An 18,276-nucleotide genomic window follows, 5' to 3' on the forward strand; every position below is an offset into this window, starting at 1 on the left:
TCATTCATTCAACAAATTCATTCAAGAAATATGTGTTGAGTGCCTGCCACGGATCAGACACAATGATGAGCTCCCACATGCACTGGTGAATAACCAAGGCCTTGTGCTCATGAAATTTACATTCTGGTGGGAGGAGACTGGAAATAAATAAATAAACAAGCAAATAAATAAATAATAGACAATATGCTAAGTTATAAATACTTTTTAAAAATCATTAAAGCAGGGTAAGGGTAGTCAAGGTAGGTCTCCCTGAGTAGAGATGGGAATGAATGAATAAATGGAAGAATGAATGACATTTAATCCTTAAAATACCCTTGCAAGATGAGCATTATAACCCCATTTTAACAGCTCCAACTTTTTTTTAATATTTTACTTATTTATTTGACAGATCGAGAGAGATAGGGGGAAACACAAGCAGGGGGAGCAGTAGGCAGTGGGAGAGGGAGAAGCAGGCTCCCTGCTGAGCAAGGAACCAGATCTTGGGGCTCCATCTCAGGATCTTGGAATCATGACCTGAGCAGAAGATGCTTAACTGACTGAACCATCCAGGCGCCCCAACAGCTCCAACTTTTATGAGCTCTTTGAGCCAGTTACTTACCCTCTCTGAACCTGTATTATCTTAGCTATAAAATCTCATCGTTGTTATGATTATACATACAGAGCATAGTGCTTAGCAGAAAGCAATCGGTCAACAGCAGACCTCTTCTTGAGAACAGGGACCATTTTCGCCCAGCACTTATGTAAGAGGATCTCAGGAGATAACTGGTTAAATGGAGGAAAATGAAAGAACAAAGAAACTCTCAGTCATTTGAACTGAACCTTGAAATATGAGCAGCTGTTTCATAGGAAAAGAAACCCAGGCTCTACTGACTTCTGTCCACATGGAACCCTTTTTCAGCCTGGTCTTCAAAGTTCTCAGGTGAACATTTGCTGCTGTCAGCAATATCTGCACTAGGGCAGCCCCACAGGGGTTGTTGGACAAGGAGGAGGACGCTTCAGGGCACTCATCACAGGAGCATAAAGCATATTCAGGGAACAGTAAGAAATGCAGAGCGACTGGACCAGTGGCTGAAGATACAAGTTCTGGTCTGGTTATTAAAGAATAGAGAATATTCACCTAAAAACTTGAGCTTCCCTTTCCCCCAGAATTCAGTGATTTATTCCCCTTTATATGTAAGTAGGCCTTTGTTAGAAGAATTTTTTTTTAAAGATTTTATTTATTTGACAGAGAGAGATCACAAGTAGGCAGAGAGGCAGGCAGAGAGAGAGAGAGAAGGAAGCAGGCTCCCTGCTGAGCAGAGAGCCCGACGCGGGACTTGATCCCAGGCCCCTGAGATCATGACCTGAGCTGAAAGCAGCGGCTTAACCCACTGAGCCACCCAGGCGCCCCTAGAAGAATTTTTTTTAAAGATAATTCTCATTGGAGTTTTTAAAACAACTATGCCAGAATGTAAGCCTCCATTCTTATTGCTTTATACTTTCTTCATAATATCCTTCTAGCTTTCTGTTACAATACAGATTTCTTCCTTTAGCTAGATCACTTTGCAAGTGGAACTATAACCTCAGCATATCAAGTCAAGTAAAATCATGTGAGAAAAAGAATATGGGAGAGTCAGCACAATGTTGGCCGGGGGCAGGGTGGGGAAGTTGAATTATTAATTAAGTAAGGACTTGAGCTCAATTCAGATAAGGAGGGAGTTTTATTCTTATGATCAATACTTGAATAATCACATTTTTATGAGAAGCAAATTCTATTTTTCATTATAGCCTCATTCTCAAGAGTTAATTCTTACTACTTCTATATCCACTGTAACCTCTGTTGAGAGTAAACCATCGATGACAGGGATCTTCAATAATCCTGACGAGAGGCCAGTTCCTACCTAGACTCCTTAGGTTGGCTACAACTGACTTCGACCACTGAGCATCTGCCAATCTTTTCATTTATTGAGCATTTGCTATGTACCAAGCACTGTGCTCAAAAATGGGGATGAAAAATGAGCCAGTGCCCAGAGTCTAATGGAAGTGTAATGTGAAGTGCTAAGATAGAGGTGAGCATGGTTCACAGAAGCTGCATCACTTAGCCCAGCTAGAGGCTTTTGAGAAGACTTCTGGAAGAAACAGTGCAAAGCAGTCTTCGACACATCATTGTATGGTCATCAGTGGCCCTCATTAGGGACCATTTTGCCCCTAGGGGACAGCTGGCAATGTCCAAAGACAGGCTGGTTGTCAGGACCAGCTGGGGAGTGCTACTGACATCTACTGGTGAAGAACAGGGACATTGCTAAGAGTACTATAATGCTCAGGGCAGCCTCCACAGCAAGGAATTGTCCAGCCCCAACTTTCAATGGTGCTGAGGTTGAGAAATCTGTGTTAAAATGTGCTATAAGGTGTTGTGAGCTCAGACCTCTGTGTCTCTGAGCTCTGAGTCCTTTAGAATCCAAGCTCTTATTCCTTTTTTTCCCTCATATTCCAGCAATGATGCAGGCTTATAGTGGGCACGGATAAGTAGTTATCAGACAGAAAATGGAAGGAGCCCCCTTGGGAAGGGCAGAAAATATTCTCAGCCCTGGAATCCTATACTAACACCATCAGAGGGCACTTACTCCTTGGGAAGGTGTAGGGCAAAGAAGTTCTTTTACACAAAAGGACCAAATGGATCCAAATGTCCAAAGGCACCAAATTAATTTGGCTACCAAAGGGGAAAAGTGTGGAAATGCTGAGGAACCCCCATCCCTAAGATCCTAAGCACACCAGGTCCACCTGAGATAGAGACAAGAGAGAAATTCTACTGCTTCTATAATCAGGGTTGTGGTGAGAAGTGAACATAAGCCTTGAGAGACCCCATCTGTAAGGCAGGCTCACAGGGAAAGCTGAAAGTTGAAGGTACAACAGAACACTGAAAAACCTATCCAGCACCCCAACCTCCACAGAGTACACTTAAGGAACTGGAAGTCATGAAGGAGGCCATAGTGACAACAACATCCAAAGGACGTTCAACTCTTATTAGATTAATGGACCAGAAAAGGCCCACACACCTTCCAGGCAAGTACAGTGGTCCCATACTCCACAGAGGAAAAGAACGAGACATTGAACATCATAGGGTAATAAGTAACAGGCTATTCAATTATCCTTCTCCCTCCTGCCATCCATCTTGTCTACCTCAACTTGATGCCAATGGAGAGTAATGTACTTTCAGCGTTCTCTAGAAATATAGGAGATAGATGACAGAGAGATACAGAGATACAAAGAGACACAGAGACAGAGACATAAAAGTGATTATGTGGGCCCCATTCCTTGATCTACCCTCTGAAAGCTGGAGCTCCAGGAAAGCCAGTGGTGTAAGTTCTAGTCTGAGTCCAAAAGGCCTGAGAACCAAGAGAATCAATGATGTAAATTTCAGTAGAGGGCAGGAGACCAATATTGCAGCTCAACACTCAAGTACAGAGACAAAATTCGTCTTTCCTTTGCCTTTCTTATTCTATTCATCCCCAAAAGATTAATTGATGCCCACCCACACTGGGGAGGGCCATCTGCCTTACTCAGTCTACCGACTCAAATGCCAATCTCATCTGGAAACACCTTCACAGACACACCCAGAAATGTTTAATCAATTATCTGGAAATTCTGTGGCCCTGTCAACTTGACACATAAAATTAACCAACCTAGACCCCACTGCTGACCTAGGCTTAGAGACTTTCAAAAACACTGGGTATCATTATGATATCTTCATTTTCTTCTCCACCCTCTTGCCTAGCAATTGTAGAGCCCCTAATAGTTGACCAGTGCCTTTAATAATATTAATAACAATAGCTAATAACTCTTAAGCTTTGTTGGTGCCATTCCCTGTTTTAGGCACCTTGCATGGTATGTCTCATGTAATCACCCCATCCTCATGATGTATCAGTACTTTTGTTACCATAATTTCACAAATGAGGAAATTGAGGCTCAGAAGATTAAGCAGTGGTGTTGTCGCCACCCCCAGCCCAAAGGAATGAGGGGACAGTTACAGAAAACCAGAACCACACCACTTTGAGAGGAGGGACACCACCGCATTCTCAAACACAAGCATTTTTATGCCAAATACCATCCAAGGCCACTACAGTGGTCGTTGGCACGGTGGTTCGCACATTTAGGTTTTTTTTACATTTGTTAACTGACTGCCAACTATATACATATGGTGATTCTCTAAGAATGATGCGTCGAGGGACTTATGTCCTGACCCTGGGGAGTAACCCTACAGAGTGGCAACACATTTGATGGTATCATAGTCACAACTGAAGAGATAATGGTGCCACGTTGTCTTCCACAGGTGGGCAAACCCGTTTCCAAGGATTCCAGAAGCCAACATGTTAAAGGTAAAGTCAAGTCACAAAGTTTGAAACATAAGGATATGTCTTTGCTTCCAAGAAATCTGTTGGTGGTCACAGGTTATCTTTGTTGGTGGTCACAGGTTATCTTAATCAAGATGATTTATTGGACTGTCCTTCATGAAATAACTACTTTTGGAAAGGCTCTTACACATCTTATGCCTTTTTACCACCTTACCTTATTGATGAAGAAATTGATAGTGAAAATTCATATTCCATGGCTATGCAATTTCAGAAAGGAATTGCTTTGAAACATATGGGTTGCATTAAATATATAACTAAGTTATTTCTCCAAGCATATCCCCAGTAAAATCACAAGATAGAAATCTAATTTTAAAACGTTGATTAATTCATATGAAAACAGATTTTGAAAGCTTTAGGCAAAGCAACTCAATTTGGAGATGAAGATACAGGTAGGAAGCTGAAAGGAAATAATCAATTTCAGTAGTGCTGGAAGCACACATGGAGGACAGCCAAAGAAATTTAATTGGATCATACACATTATAGCTCCTCTTATCATCTCCCCCATGCTCCATCTTCTCTCACAATGTCCAAATGGAAAAGATGGCAATGATTTACACTTCCCAGTACTTGAAACATATCAAATTTATCCTTTATGGGTTCAATGCTATCTTCTATAACCTATTATTAACATCGTATTTTCTTTCATGGGAAGGTGTAACAGCTAGGATCCTAATAGGAGACAGATGGCAAACACAAATTAGGATGACTTAAGGAAACTTATTTACAAAGGAACAATTTACTGAGCTGTGTGGGGTATATGGCTGATGTGGGAACTGGGGCTAACAGCAGTGGCATTGTCACCACCCCCAGTCCAAAGGAATGAGGGGACAGTTACAGAAAACCAGATGCACACCACCTTGATAGGAGGGACACCACCAGCCCCACTGAGCCCCATGGAGGGGAAGCCAAAGGAACACATGCCCACCAACTTTCCTCTCTAACCTGCCTCTGAATTCCTACAAGGACTTTGCAATGACCCAACCAGAAACCAGACGGCAGGGCGGTCAATATGTGGTCCATGATGGTTGGTCCTCAGGGGTGGAGAGTGGAGTGGAGCAGAGGCAGATGGAGATGGTAGAGGATGCAGGAGAATCCAGGGTCACAGAGGAGATCCTCACAACAGGAAGCATGGTGAAAGGAGCAACCAGAGTAGCCAAAACATAGGCGCTTCCCCTTTCCTGGCTGTGTGACCTTAAGTGAGTCACCTAACCTTTCTGGGTCTTACTTTCCTCCTCTTTGAAGTGTGGAATGGGCAGGGTTTTTATGATTACTCAATTCAGGAGCATTCACCGAGGCAGGAAATTATAGCTATTCTCAGACCTTCCTCCTCCCCCATCTGTCTTCCTCCCATACCACCCTTAAACCTCCCTCAAAATAGGAGCTTCCAAATCGGCGCCTCTTTAGTCCTTAAAATGTCAGTACCTTCAATGTATACAGTACTTGATTCAGAGCTCTTCCCCATGAACTCATGTATTTTATGAGAACTCACATAACTCAACGTGAATTATGTAGACAAAGTATTTTCAGACCTCTTGACAGAGAAAGGGACCTGAAACACAGAGCGATCCCAGATGACAGCATAATCGTTTGATACACGAATGTTCCACATCATCCTAGAAACTTCACAGACACGTGTTGAGAAATGAGTCCTGGAGAGAGAGAAGACAAAATGGACCTCACAATTCCTTCCTTTTTTATAGTTCACCATAGACATCCAACTTCACTTCTTTGATTGAAGAAGCTTCTTTGGCCATTATTCTACATTATCGACATGTCTGTTGGTCTATTAAGATGTTTCTAATCCCCATTCCAATATGTATGTTGGAGAAGCACTTCCCCCCACACCTCCAAGCTGTCCTCAGGCACAAGCTGTGTGTCTACAACTCAACCCAATCCTGATACTATCCACTCAGAGGTAGCATCAGATTACACAAGCTGAGGGCTCAGTCCACAAGCCTGTCCCCACTTCAGATGCCAGTCACAAGTCCAGATTGTCACTTGTGTTTCTGACAGAGAGGTGATGGATTGGAGGTCCCACTGACACCCCTTTCTTAGGTCCCACTAATTTTCTAGAGAGGTCACAGAACTCAAAGCAACCTATTACTCATTAGATTACAGTTTATTATGAAAGGATGTAAGTCAGGAAGAGCCAAACAGAAGAAATGCACAGGATAAGGTATGTGGGAAAGGGTGTGGCACTCCCATACTTCCTTTATCTCCAACCCAAAAGCTCTATGAACCCCAACCTTTCCAGTTTTTATGGTGACTTCATTACTTTGGCATAATTGGTTAAATCACTGAGCATTGGCAAATGAATTCAGTCTCAAGCTTCTCTTCCCTCCCTGGGAGAAGTGTGGGAGGTAGAGAAAGTTCCAATTCTCTAGTCATATGGTGGGCTCTCCCCATCCTCCCAAAACCATTCTCAGATGCAGTCCAAAAGTCACCTCTTTAACATAAGAAGACACCTTTATGGTTTTCATCACTTAGGAAAATCCAAGTGATTTATGAGCTCTGTGCCAGCATCCTAGAGATGAGGATCAAATATATATTTCTTATTATAAATCACAGTATCACAACTATCCATGCATATATTTATCTATGCTTTACCTGAACTCACAAAGCTCCTGGGGTGGTTAACAAAAACTTACATAGTAAAATGGAAGAAAATAAAAATAAAATCCTAGAGTGAATCTAGGTCGACTATAACATGAAGACAAAGATCAAATTCAGGACCCTCAAGTACACATCCCTACACTCTATTAAATTTAAACTACTGGCTCGCCTCCTCAGCTTTCTGGTAGCCTAAGCAAACAGGAGGTCATGCTTCTTAATGTGATATTAATTGCCCGTAGTGGAAAAGCAAACTAATTTCTAAGAAAGCATAACAAGGACATTTCTTTCAGAGTTATGTCAGTGCTGTCAATCTTGCAGTGAAGGTAGGCTGGTGTACGGGGACCATGGCTGCAAGTACATGACTGTTTTTGAAAAGGAGCCCCCCACTAGACTGCATACAGGATATCAGTGAAAGCAGAGTTCCCAGAACTGAGGCTTGTAGGGAGTAAGGGGAGGTTGCCTGAGAAACTTCTGCAGTAAGAGTTACTCTCTTTACCTCCTCTCTTCCCACATTTCCCTAATTGATGGTTCTCCATCACCCCTCAGAGCGCTAAGGAACTGCAGAGAGAAGGAAGCTCAAAGGAGTGAAATTAATATGAATACCCCCATTTTTAGGACCAGGCATCTTGCTGGAGAATGCTTGAATGATTTATGTGTTTATTACAAAATTCTGTATTTTTGATGGAAACACATTCTCAGATAATTTATTCATTCTCACAAAATGTCATGGAAAAAAACATATCGGGTAGTTCAGCAATGACAGAATTTTATGGTGATGTTTTTCATCAAGTTGAGCAGTTATAGATTTATGTTAATGTACACTTCATGTCATTTTTCTTGCGATCGTATTCTGACATTATCTGGAAACTGTCAGATTTCAAGATCTTATCTTCCCTGAAACTTGGGTTTTTTTTTAATTCTAAGAATGGGTGAAAGTTTATTTGGGGGCAAAGTATTTATATAAATAGTAGTACAGCTTGTTTGTGATGAGCCATTAGCACTCACCACAAATCCAAAAAAACTGTCCTCTTTTCAGAGAAGGATAGCTGTAATGTTCAAATATAGGGCAGCTTAGCTGCTTAATGCTGAGAATAAAGGACGTTAAGACGAATTTCTCTTGGCCTCAGATGTGAACCAAGCACAGACTGTGAACCAATTTTCTCTGAGGTGACAAGCATACCATATGCAAGAATGAATTTATAACGAAATACAATATACTATCCAAGAAAAGAAAGAGAATTATGCACAGGTGACTGAACATGTACATCCAGAAACATGAGCTTGGTTGAAAAGAAGCAAAATAGAATTCCACATAATACCATCAAAAGACCTTTCTTCTCGTTTGCTTTTAGAGGAATTTCGATGCCAACAAAATTAGAATCAGAGATGAGTTTGAGTTAATCTGGTTTAACTCCCTCATTTTATGCAAGGAAATCTAGCAAAAGAAGTGGCTAGTTCAAGGTCACAGAGACCAGAGCCTAGACCAGAACCCAGGGTTTTGTCAACGATGGCAATGTTTCTAGAGTTTTGCTGTATTTGCTAGTACCTAAAATCCATTCCGCAAACTCCCCCTCCTGTTCCCTGTTATCCCACGCATCCAAACGCTCAAGGTTTCGCGCTGGACAGGAATTGATGGACGGTACTGCCCCCTAGTGCCAGAATATGGCAACAAAAAACGTCGCAAAAATTATGGACTCCAGCGTTCTTTGAATTATATCTTAAACAAAAATAACAAGCCTTGGGTCACAGAGGTTATCAGAAATAAATTTAAGATTATTATCCTATAATTTTAGATTTAAATTTATTTCAGACACAACAAAATCTCAGATATAGCTTAAAAGCAACAGAAGCAGGGATGCCTGAGTGGCTCAGTTGGTTAAGCAGCTTACTTTGGCTCAGGTCATGATCCCAGGATCCTGGGATCGAGTGCCGCATTGTGCTCCTTGCTCAGTGGGGAGCCTGCTTCTCCCTCTGCCTCTGCCTGCTTGTGTTCTCTGTCTCTGACAAATAAATAAATCTTTAAAAAAAAAATCTTTCAAAAGCAACAGAGGCATTGATACAAGATTCCGTTCAAAGTTGATGTCATAAATTTATTATAACTGGTATAAATTTTATAAAAATACCTCAGTAACAGGACTACAGGAAAGCATTTGCCTCTCCATCACAGACACAGGAAAGAATAAGGCTCAGAGAAAAGGAAGGGCATCTGATAACTGCTCGTTTTAACACATACGGTTTTCTGAAAGAGAAATGTAAAGTAGCCACAAATAAGGAATTAAAAACAAGGGAGTTAGCACACTGTGTGATAACTGCTAGGGTAACAGGGCACTTTGTTTAAAATTACTTGTTCCAGGAATTGAATAACATAAGACCTTAGACCATGAAGAGCCCGCACTCTGGTCCAGGCAACTCTAAGTATTCTGGGAACTCAACAGAGTGCATACTTAATTCTGCCTGGGGGAAGAACTGTGTCTCTCAGGAAGGTTTCACAGAGCAAGGGGCATTGGTCTGAGGTGGGAGACAATGACCTTCCGGGAAGTTAAACATGGTTTCTGATGCTTAGAAGTAGCTAGAATATGGTTGCATGAATGTGAGACCTGGGGACACGGAGCCCGGGGTTCACATCCCAGCACTACTGCTTTCCAAATAAGAAAACTCCAAGGATCTTAACCTCTCCACATTAGTCTCCACATCTCTAAAGTGGGGGAGATACCAGCTACATCATACAATATATGTCTTTTTAAAGGTAAGGACAAGTGAAAACCTATAGCACCATCACTGACTCACCGTGGACCCTCCACAGAAGCCTGCTGAACTGACCAGATTCACAGGGTTCTGGGCTCCCTCTGACCCTTGCCTTTCTCCCTGACTCTCTCTCTAAGACTCTAAGAGAGTCTTCCTGAGGCTCTAAGCTAAAACCATTCATGCTCTATCCAGTCTGGTGTTCAGGGTACAAAATAAATCTTGTAGATGAATATGAAAAACGAGTTAGCCTCCTCAATCACAAGGATCAACAATTATTCAACATTGTTTTCCCTATAGCAAACACAGAGCATTGTGCTACTTATAGCACAACACAGAGCATGTGCTACACATTGCTTATTTATTTAATTAATATTTATTCAATTAAGTCTAAAATTTAGCCCATTTTAATAGTGTATTCAATAAGCATTGCCAGATGTCACCAGACCACCTAGTGATGAACCCGGGACCCCCTAGTGGGGGTCATGCACCTGCACGAGGTGGGGGCCGTGGAGGAGCAAGTCAAGAGGCCCGCATTGCTTGCTTCTGGTCCCATTTCTTTCTCTGCCTCTAAATCTAGGCAAATGATATTCCCTCACTGGGCCTTAATATCCCATCTGCAGAAAGACAGCAGAACACAACGGTCTCTAGCTTTTGTGAATCTCTGGGTATTGTTCAGACACACAAACCCAACCACCCCACTGGCCATGTCAGCCCTGAAGTCTTAATCCTTCACGTGCCCTGCCTGCCCTCCCACCCTCATTCCCTGAAACACCAGGTCAAGCAAGAAGAGCTTCCCCAGGCTTGTTTGAGGTAGGAGCTTCTGCACTACATCCATCACTAAACCCAACACACAGCTGTCAATTACATGGTCAAGTGTGTGTTGATGTACACGCTCCTGCCACTGTACTGTCTCACCTGACTGGAGCAGTTGCTTAAGAGGGTGTGTCCCTCTCAAATTCATGGCTTTGCCTAACTTCCTCTCTCCCTGCCCCACCCAAACAATGGTGTCAGCAATTTATTGTTGGAATTAATTTCTGAATGCTTCAACAGACTTGGAGACATTCCTCAAAAAGGCCTTGTCAAATCTACATTACCCACGTGGATCATAAGTTGCTTCGTTAGGCTCTTCCATAATTAATCATCAGGACATGCAGTCTTAAAGGTCCCTGTCCATATATCCTAAAACCATTAGACATGATAAATACTATAACTCAACCCAGATTTTATCCATTTTTGTCCAAAGTTTATTTCTCTAATTACAGAACATTACACTGATGGTCTATTTCCGAAGTAATGATCTTCATGATCATATTTCATAGATAAAGGGTATGGCATATATTGAACACAAATCAAATGGCAGCTAAGTGAAAAACAAGTATTATTTTATTTAATTCTAACCACATCCAAGGAACTATGCCTCATAATATGCATTCTACAGACACAGAAACCAAAGCCCAGAGTGTTTCCCTAATTTTCCCATGGTCACTCAGTAAGTGACAGAGGAGGGATTAGAATCCCATGTGAATGACTTCAAAGACCCCATTTGTTGCCATTCTGTTGTTCATTGCCCCTTCTATCAAGAAACACATTCTTGGATCCCACATATCCCGCTGAACCCCTGAGAGGACAAACAATCTGTGTTAAGTCACTCAGCTCACTAGTGGTAGCCACCAGCACCAAATCACAAGCCATGGTAAATGTCTGGAAACAGATCTCTGAGGGAAAAAAGTATGAGAACAGATTTGGAGAGCTGACACTATCCTACTTCCAGACGTACTGCAAAGGTCCAGTAATCAGGACAGTGCAATATTGGTGAAGCAGCAGACAAATGCATCAGTAGAGCAGAATGGAGAGCCCAGATATAGACCCACATATAGTCAGCTTATATCTGATAAGGCAGCAGAGGCAATCCAACGGAACAAAGATTGTGTTTCCAACAAATATTGCTGGAACAACAGGACATCCTCTTAAAAGAAAGAAAGAAAAAGAAAAAAACCTAAACACAGACCTTACACCCTTTACAAAAACTTACTCAAAATGATCAGAGACCTAAATTAAAAATCAAAACTATAAAGCTCCTAGAAGATAACACAGGAGAAAACCTTGATGACCTTGGGTGTGGTGATGCCTTTCCAAACCAACACCAAAGGCACAATCCATGAAAGAAATCATTGATGTGTTGCACTTCCTGAAAATTACAAAGTTCTGCTCTGGGAAAGACAATGTGAGCAGAATAAGAAGACAAGTCAAGTTACCTGTAGAGAACATCTGCCAAAGACACATCTGATAAAGGACTGTTGTCCAAAATAGGCAGAGCGTGCATAAAACCCAACAATTAAAAAACCAACAGTCCAATTAAAAAGTGGGCCAAAGACCTCAATAGACACATCACCAAAGTAGATATACAGATGGCAAATACGCATATGGAAAGATGTTCCACATCACACATCATCAAGGGAGTACAGATTAAAACAATAATGAGATGCCACTACACACCTTGAAGAATGGCCAAAATCCAGAACAGTGACAACACCAAATGCAAAGATGTGGAGCAACAGGAACTCTCATGCACTGCCGGTGGGAACGCAAAACAGCACAGCCACTTGGAAGACAGTTTGGCAGTCTCTGATATAACAAAAGTGTGCCTGAAATAATTTATTTTTTGATAATGGCTGTGTTTAACAACCGCATTGCAAAATTCCTAAAGCTCAACAGCAAGCTTCGTACGCTGGACCAGCTGCTCCAACTTACAGCCACAAGTGGGTCTTGTGATACTTTCTTCTCCGGGATGCTTTGTTTTAACATCCCAGGAAGGTTGACAATTTCTTTGTGATTTCTCCCTAGTAAGTCGTGGAGGTAACAGTCCAACCCTAACCATCAGATTCTACAGCCATGCTGTGCTCCCCTCACCACAGGACCTCCGAAGCAGCAATAAATTTTGCAGCGGAAGTGAAATCAGTCCTGGTGCAGAACGAAGAGCAAATGAGGACACTGTGTGGGCAGATGGTGCTAATTACACAGATGGCCACCAGATGGCGAGCATGCCAGCCTCCTCCTCGTGAAACCCACTTGATTGAATTTCAAGAAGGGAAGGACCCCAGAGAACAAACGTTTGGGTCTTCTTATGTGACAGAGAGGGAACTTCTCCTAGCATTTGAGGATATTTGTGTGTACTTCACAAGGAGAGTAGATTGTCATTCCCCTTCTAGTTTTCCATTAGACAATAATGCTAATAACCGGGTGTGCATTACAAGCCATGTACTTGAAGGGTAGTCATCCATGTATTCCACCCACAAATTCCAGTGAAGTGTGAGTAACCATTTCTCACTCTTCCAGATGAGAAAACAGCCGTTCCCTCAACCCGTTTGCTTATTTCATAAATATTTATTGAGCACCTGCTATGATCCTGCCCATAGTAAGTAGCAGAATCAAGTTTCAAACTCCGGAAATGTTGCTCTGTATCTCATCTTCTTCCATTATCCCAAACATTAGTACTTTATTAAATAACCCCCCCCCCAAACAAAGCTGATTGGATTTTACAAATTAGCACAGCATGACATGCTACTTTGCCTATTTGATCCGGTTTTCTCGCTTGTAGGATTCTTAAAATTCACTCTTACCCACTAGTTTGTAGGATTTCAATTACCTGAACAACAAACAAGTGAAGCTCGACAGCAAAAATGACTACTAATAGACATATTTGATATAGCTGAAATCTCCGCTACTGTTGACAATGATGCCAGATACAAAATTTTTTAAGTAGAGGGGGAGGTAACAGATGCCAGAGAAAATGTCATTTTATAATGAAGACACAGGATGTGTGAACAGTGTATCCAAAAGATACACCATGTTTAAGACAAAGCTCTTATCACAGCCTACAAGATGGCAGGCGATCTGGGCACTCCCCTACCTCTGCAACCACTACTCAAGCAGTACCTCCCTCTTGTTCATCTCACCTCAGGGCCTTTGCACTTGCTCTTCCCTCTGTCAGGAAACTCCTGTCCACACAGTCATATGATGGGCTCCCTCATGTTCCCTGGGACTCTGTTCTCATCACCTAAACAGAGAGGCTTTCTGGGATCTGCCTAAAAAATAGTGCCCCTGTTCCCCATCTCTCTTGTGTGACAGATGAAGAACTCTTCATGCGCCTGCTCTCCCTATGGCCTGGCTTTCTCCCTCACTCTGTCTCACTATTCTTTGGAGCACTTGTCATCACCTGTCCTTGTCATCATACACTTTTATTTGTTTTCTATGTCCTGCCACTGAAATGTAAGTTACCTGGGAACAGCAACTTTTGTTTGGGTATTATATTGCCCAGCACCCGCACCAATAAATATATTACAAATGAATCCATGCGTGACATACACTACATGCTCAATAATAAATCCATGAATAAAAGGAGGATAGATGTCTTTTCCTGAGTTCAGTCACGGAAGCAATGGGATAGATATCTCTGAAACGATAAATGAAATGTTCCTACTGAATCCCAGATACTCAGTCTCTTTATTGAATTTCTTTCCAGTAGATTGAATTGATCCCCCATAGATACAGTGGTAGCCATGAAGAGAGGCCTCTTAGAAAGCCGACATCTAGCTTCACAGGGAAAGTCACCAGTGTAAGCAGTGACACAGTCCGTCGGGGAGCTGTGAGGGTGAGCCCAACGCACAACAAAGTGAGACGAAGTTAATCTTAGGTCTTCTGACGTGGTGCCTTAGGAAGGCATCATGTGGTCTAAGCTTTTTGGAAATACCATGGAAATAGCCAAAGATCTCCCATTAACTAGATTGCTGCTGCTGTTGTTGAAAGCCATCCCAGATCCTATTTTGTTTTTACAGTGCCAAGAACGTCTACAATTCCTGTTTGCCATCAGTGTTTGAATGTATGCAGAGAAATCCAGTCTATCTATTTAAAAAGTGTTTTCCAAAAACAAAAGACGGAGAATGATAATTTTGCTCACTCAAGTAATTATTTTAGACCCGGAAGAGCCCTTGAAATCATCCAAACAAGTGTTTGTTGTGTTGTGTTGTTCTGGGCCGGCTGGAATTTTCCCCAAAAGAAATCTGGAAGCAGATGGAATGAAGCCTCCTGTGACAAGGGACAACGAGACAGACACAAGTCCTCTAGCCCTCCTGCTCCTTACGAGCCCCCAGGGGAGCCCAGGGCGCCTGTCAGAGCATGGTTAAAAACCACTGAGTCAGTGTGGTCTCGTTGCTCCACACACAAGGAAATGAAGCTCATGGAGGCCAGTAATCAGCCCAGGGTGAACTCACCTCTGACAGGAGCCATATTTTCCCATTGGCTCCTCCCACAGCCATATAAAACACCATTTAAGACACCACATCCACTCTTACGGATCAGTGACCTTTGCTTTCTCAACTTTGCTTTCTTTGCTTTTTCTGAACCCCCCAGACTAACTTAAATCTTCCATGTGTCCCTTTAATACCACGGCCTTCTTTCTGAAATTCTCAGAGATTTAATAGTGTTTTCAGTCTGCACTCTTTAGGTACAAGCCCTATGGCAACAAGGACAGTGTCTCACCCTCCTCACTGCGTCCCCAGATCCCAGACCTTGGCCTGAAAACCGAACAAACATAAGCACCTTGAGGGGAAGGCTGTGCTGTCTTTGTATCCAGCTACCTAGTCCATGCTTAGCTCAGAGTAGAAGCCCATTAACTGTCTTTGAGTTGAATCCAACTGTGGAAATAAAACTACCTGAGATTCAGGAAATGCCTGACTTTCATTCAGGCTTTTCTAGGGTTGGGTGGTCTTAAGCAATTGTCCTACCTAGTTTGTCCTTACTTTGGTCTAAAATAAAAGTTGGATTTGGGAGTCTTAGAAAAGCCTTCCATCTGGAAAATTCTGTGATGCTATTTTCCTTTGCTCAGAAATGTCCAGTGAAGCGTGTTTGGCACAAATGTGAAGCAATGATATAACAGTAGAGATATATAAAGATTTTAATTCTAATCACGAATTAGTAGTCAAGGGCTGCACCTTGAGAGCCGTACAGCATGCACTCAAGTCTTCTTTCTACCATTTTCCAGGTGACTGGAGGGTAACTTCCCCATACCTCAGTTGTCAGTTCCAGAACAAAGGCCAGGATCAAATGAAAGCACTTAACTAGAATCATTAGGTCCTGGGTACCTAATAAGATCTCCACAAAACTTACTTGACATTATCATCAAGATTATTCAAATGGAAATGATTTCCATTCAAACATATGCAAAACTAGCTTGATGACATTTTCCATACACTCACTGCTCTCCCTCTTATGTTTCAGGAGACAGACCCACAAAGAGAAACAAGGTAAGAGAAATCATTAAAATGTGTTTGTCACCCACTCTTTATTTTAGAGGGATGTGGACAATGTAAAGACTTAGCACTTGAAAAATGCATCCCAGATGTTTGGTTGGATTTGTCATTTCTATTTGTAAACCCCCAAATTGTTAACCATTATTTCTGCTCAGAGAACAATAAATCTAATTTCTGATTCTCTTCCTTCTGCAGACTCCTTTACCACCTCCTCGGTAAGACACCTAAAATAGAAATTGTACTTTGCTACACACTTAACTGATTAGTTCCAGAATTAAATTTAAAAAAATTTAAAAAAAGAAAAACACGAACCGTTGATGTGGAGAAACTAAGATAAGTTGACCAGTGAACAAGGTCGAACAAGCAGCCACTCGACGTACCTTCACTCATCAGTCCATGATGTGTGCCCTGCATCCTTCCCATCCTCTCCCATTTCTTCCCTCCATTTAGTACAGAAACCCCCAGACATCGCCAGCCCTATGAATTGCCTTCAGTATTTCTGGCAAGGGATAGGCCTGTATTTATATTTAGATTTTTCTATCTAGTATATATAGAAATACTACTGTTATTCTATTATACATATGCATGAAGGCAAGAGTCACAGCCTTGACTTCACAGGCTCCTGGTGAGTCGGTCACTGCTGTCCCACTCGGGGCCCCGAGAGGACCTCTGTCACAGAGCGAAATACCCTTGCTGGTCACCTCTCATGGTTTCTCTCTCTGCCACCCTGAAGGGAAGTGTCTTGAGCATGGACTATGTCTTTGCTCTCTGCATCCCCAGCCTCCACCAATAGTGCCCGAGAGTCTTTATAAATGACGGAATGTCAAAATAAAAGGGTGTGTGAGACATTCACTGACTCTCAAACATGTTCCTAATTCGGGGGGGGGGGGCACTTAAAGAGCTCGTGTCTTTCTCAGTCTCAGACAGGTGGCATATTGGGAACTCTATGATGCCCTGAAGAAAATGGCATCACCCCTTCTGGAAAAGAGAACGAGACCAAAGAGCATGTTGCAGGAAGGGAGCTCTAAGCTCATTAGGAGAATGACTACCATACTCTGATCATTGCGGCTACCTAAAAAGGATCAGATTGCTCTGTCAAGCAGCCAGTACCCCAAAATGGACTCCCCACCCAAAGCTGGGGACACGGAGGGCAGGGTTGGCTGAGCAGACTCCTGCCCAGCAAACCTTCTCAGACTCTCACTGCAACTCTTCCCACAGGCCACTTGCCACTCTTCCAAAGAAGTACCAGCCCTTGCCCCCACAGCCGGAATGCAGCTGGTCGTCCCTCCCTCAGGGGCTCAGCCTCCCCAACGTCCAGAAAGGACCCAGGTGACAGGTTTGGTGTTGTTGCTGGTGAAATGTCCAGGGAGGCCGGTGGGATCTGGAGGGTGAGCAGAACTTGGAAAAACAGGCTCCCTCCTGTGTTGGGAGGAGCCAATGATGCCTGGAGGGAAAATACTCTTAGAAAACTGCTCTTTGATTCTTTAACAGTAAGTATACCTTCTTGGGGCACCTGGGTGACTCAATTGGTTGGGAATCTGCTTTCAGTTCAGGTCATGATCTCAGGGTCCTGGGATGGAGTCCAGCATCAGGCTCCCTGCTCAGTGGAGAGAGAGCCTGCCTCTCCCTCTTCCTCTACCTACTGCGCCCCCTGCTTGTGCATGCACTTGCGCGCTCTCTCTCTCATTCTCTCTCTCTCTCTTTGTCAAATACATAAATAAAACTCGTTAAAGAAAGAAAGATAACACATCTTCTTTGTAATAAAATGAGTTATTGAAACAAAGGCTCGCTTGAGACCTGAATTGTTACTGAAGAAGATGTTAAGTGCCAGAAAGGAATCAGGACTTGTTATGTAAAAACTGAAAGGGCATTCAGGCTATGTGCAGACCAGTACTGCCCCTCAGCTTCTCACCACCCACCCCAGCTGTGGGAATATTACCTCACGGGAAAACACGTTTGTCAGAAACGTTATTGCCATTTTGACAAATAATTAAAAAGCCAAGTCTCTGGCATTAAGCTGACGACAGAGTCCTACTTCCAAATGTGTGGAGCATTAGGCAGCCAGCAACAATCGCAAAATGTAACAAAGGAGCATAGGAGCTTTTCTTTGCCCAAGAGAGTTTGGATTTGCAAAATTTCCTCACTTTAGAAGTCAGAACAGAGATGAACATTTCTCTCTCGTTCCTGCATGGAATGAATGATGCTTTCCTACTGCAAGC

At 42.6% G+C, this 18,276-nt stretch overlaps 1 protein-coding gene and 1 long non-coding RNA gene across 3 annotated transcripts in view; one reads left to right on the top strand and one right to left on the bottom strand.

The window, feature by feature from the left end:
* The window catches only part of CLNK (cytokine dependent hematopoietic cell linker), a 166,199-nt gene that overhangs the window by 107,692 nt on the left and 40,231 nt on the right, over positions 1–18,276 (top strand). Inside the window, exons 8-11 of the mRNA XM_082728519.1 lie at positions 4,310–4,355; positions 16,026–16,051; positions 16,253–16,272; positions 17,276–17,386. Coding sequence (XP_082584645.1) covers positions 4,310–4,355; positions 16,026–16,051; positions 16,253–16,272; positions 17,276–17,386 — 203 coding nt within the window. The remainder of the gene's footprint in view (positions 1–4,309; positions 4,356–16,025; positions 16,052–16,252; positions 16,273–17,275; positions 17,387–18,276) is intronic.
* The window catches only part of LOC309863569, a 125,914-nt gene that overhangs the window by 49,139 nt on the left and 58,499 nt on the right, over positions 1–18,276 (bottom strand). The window lies entirely within an intron of this gene.

This window comes from Mustela nivalis, assembly GCF_964662115.1.
Source record: "Mustela nivalis genome assembly, chromosome: 4".
Lineage (NCBI taxonomy): Eukaryota > Metazoa > Chordata > Mammalia > Carnivora > Mustelidae > Mustela > Mustela nivalis.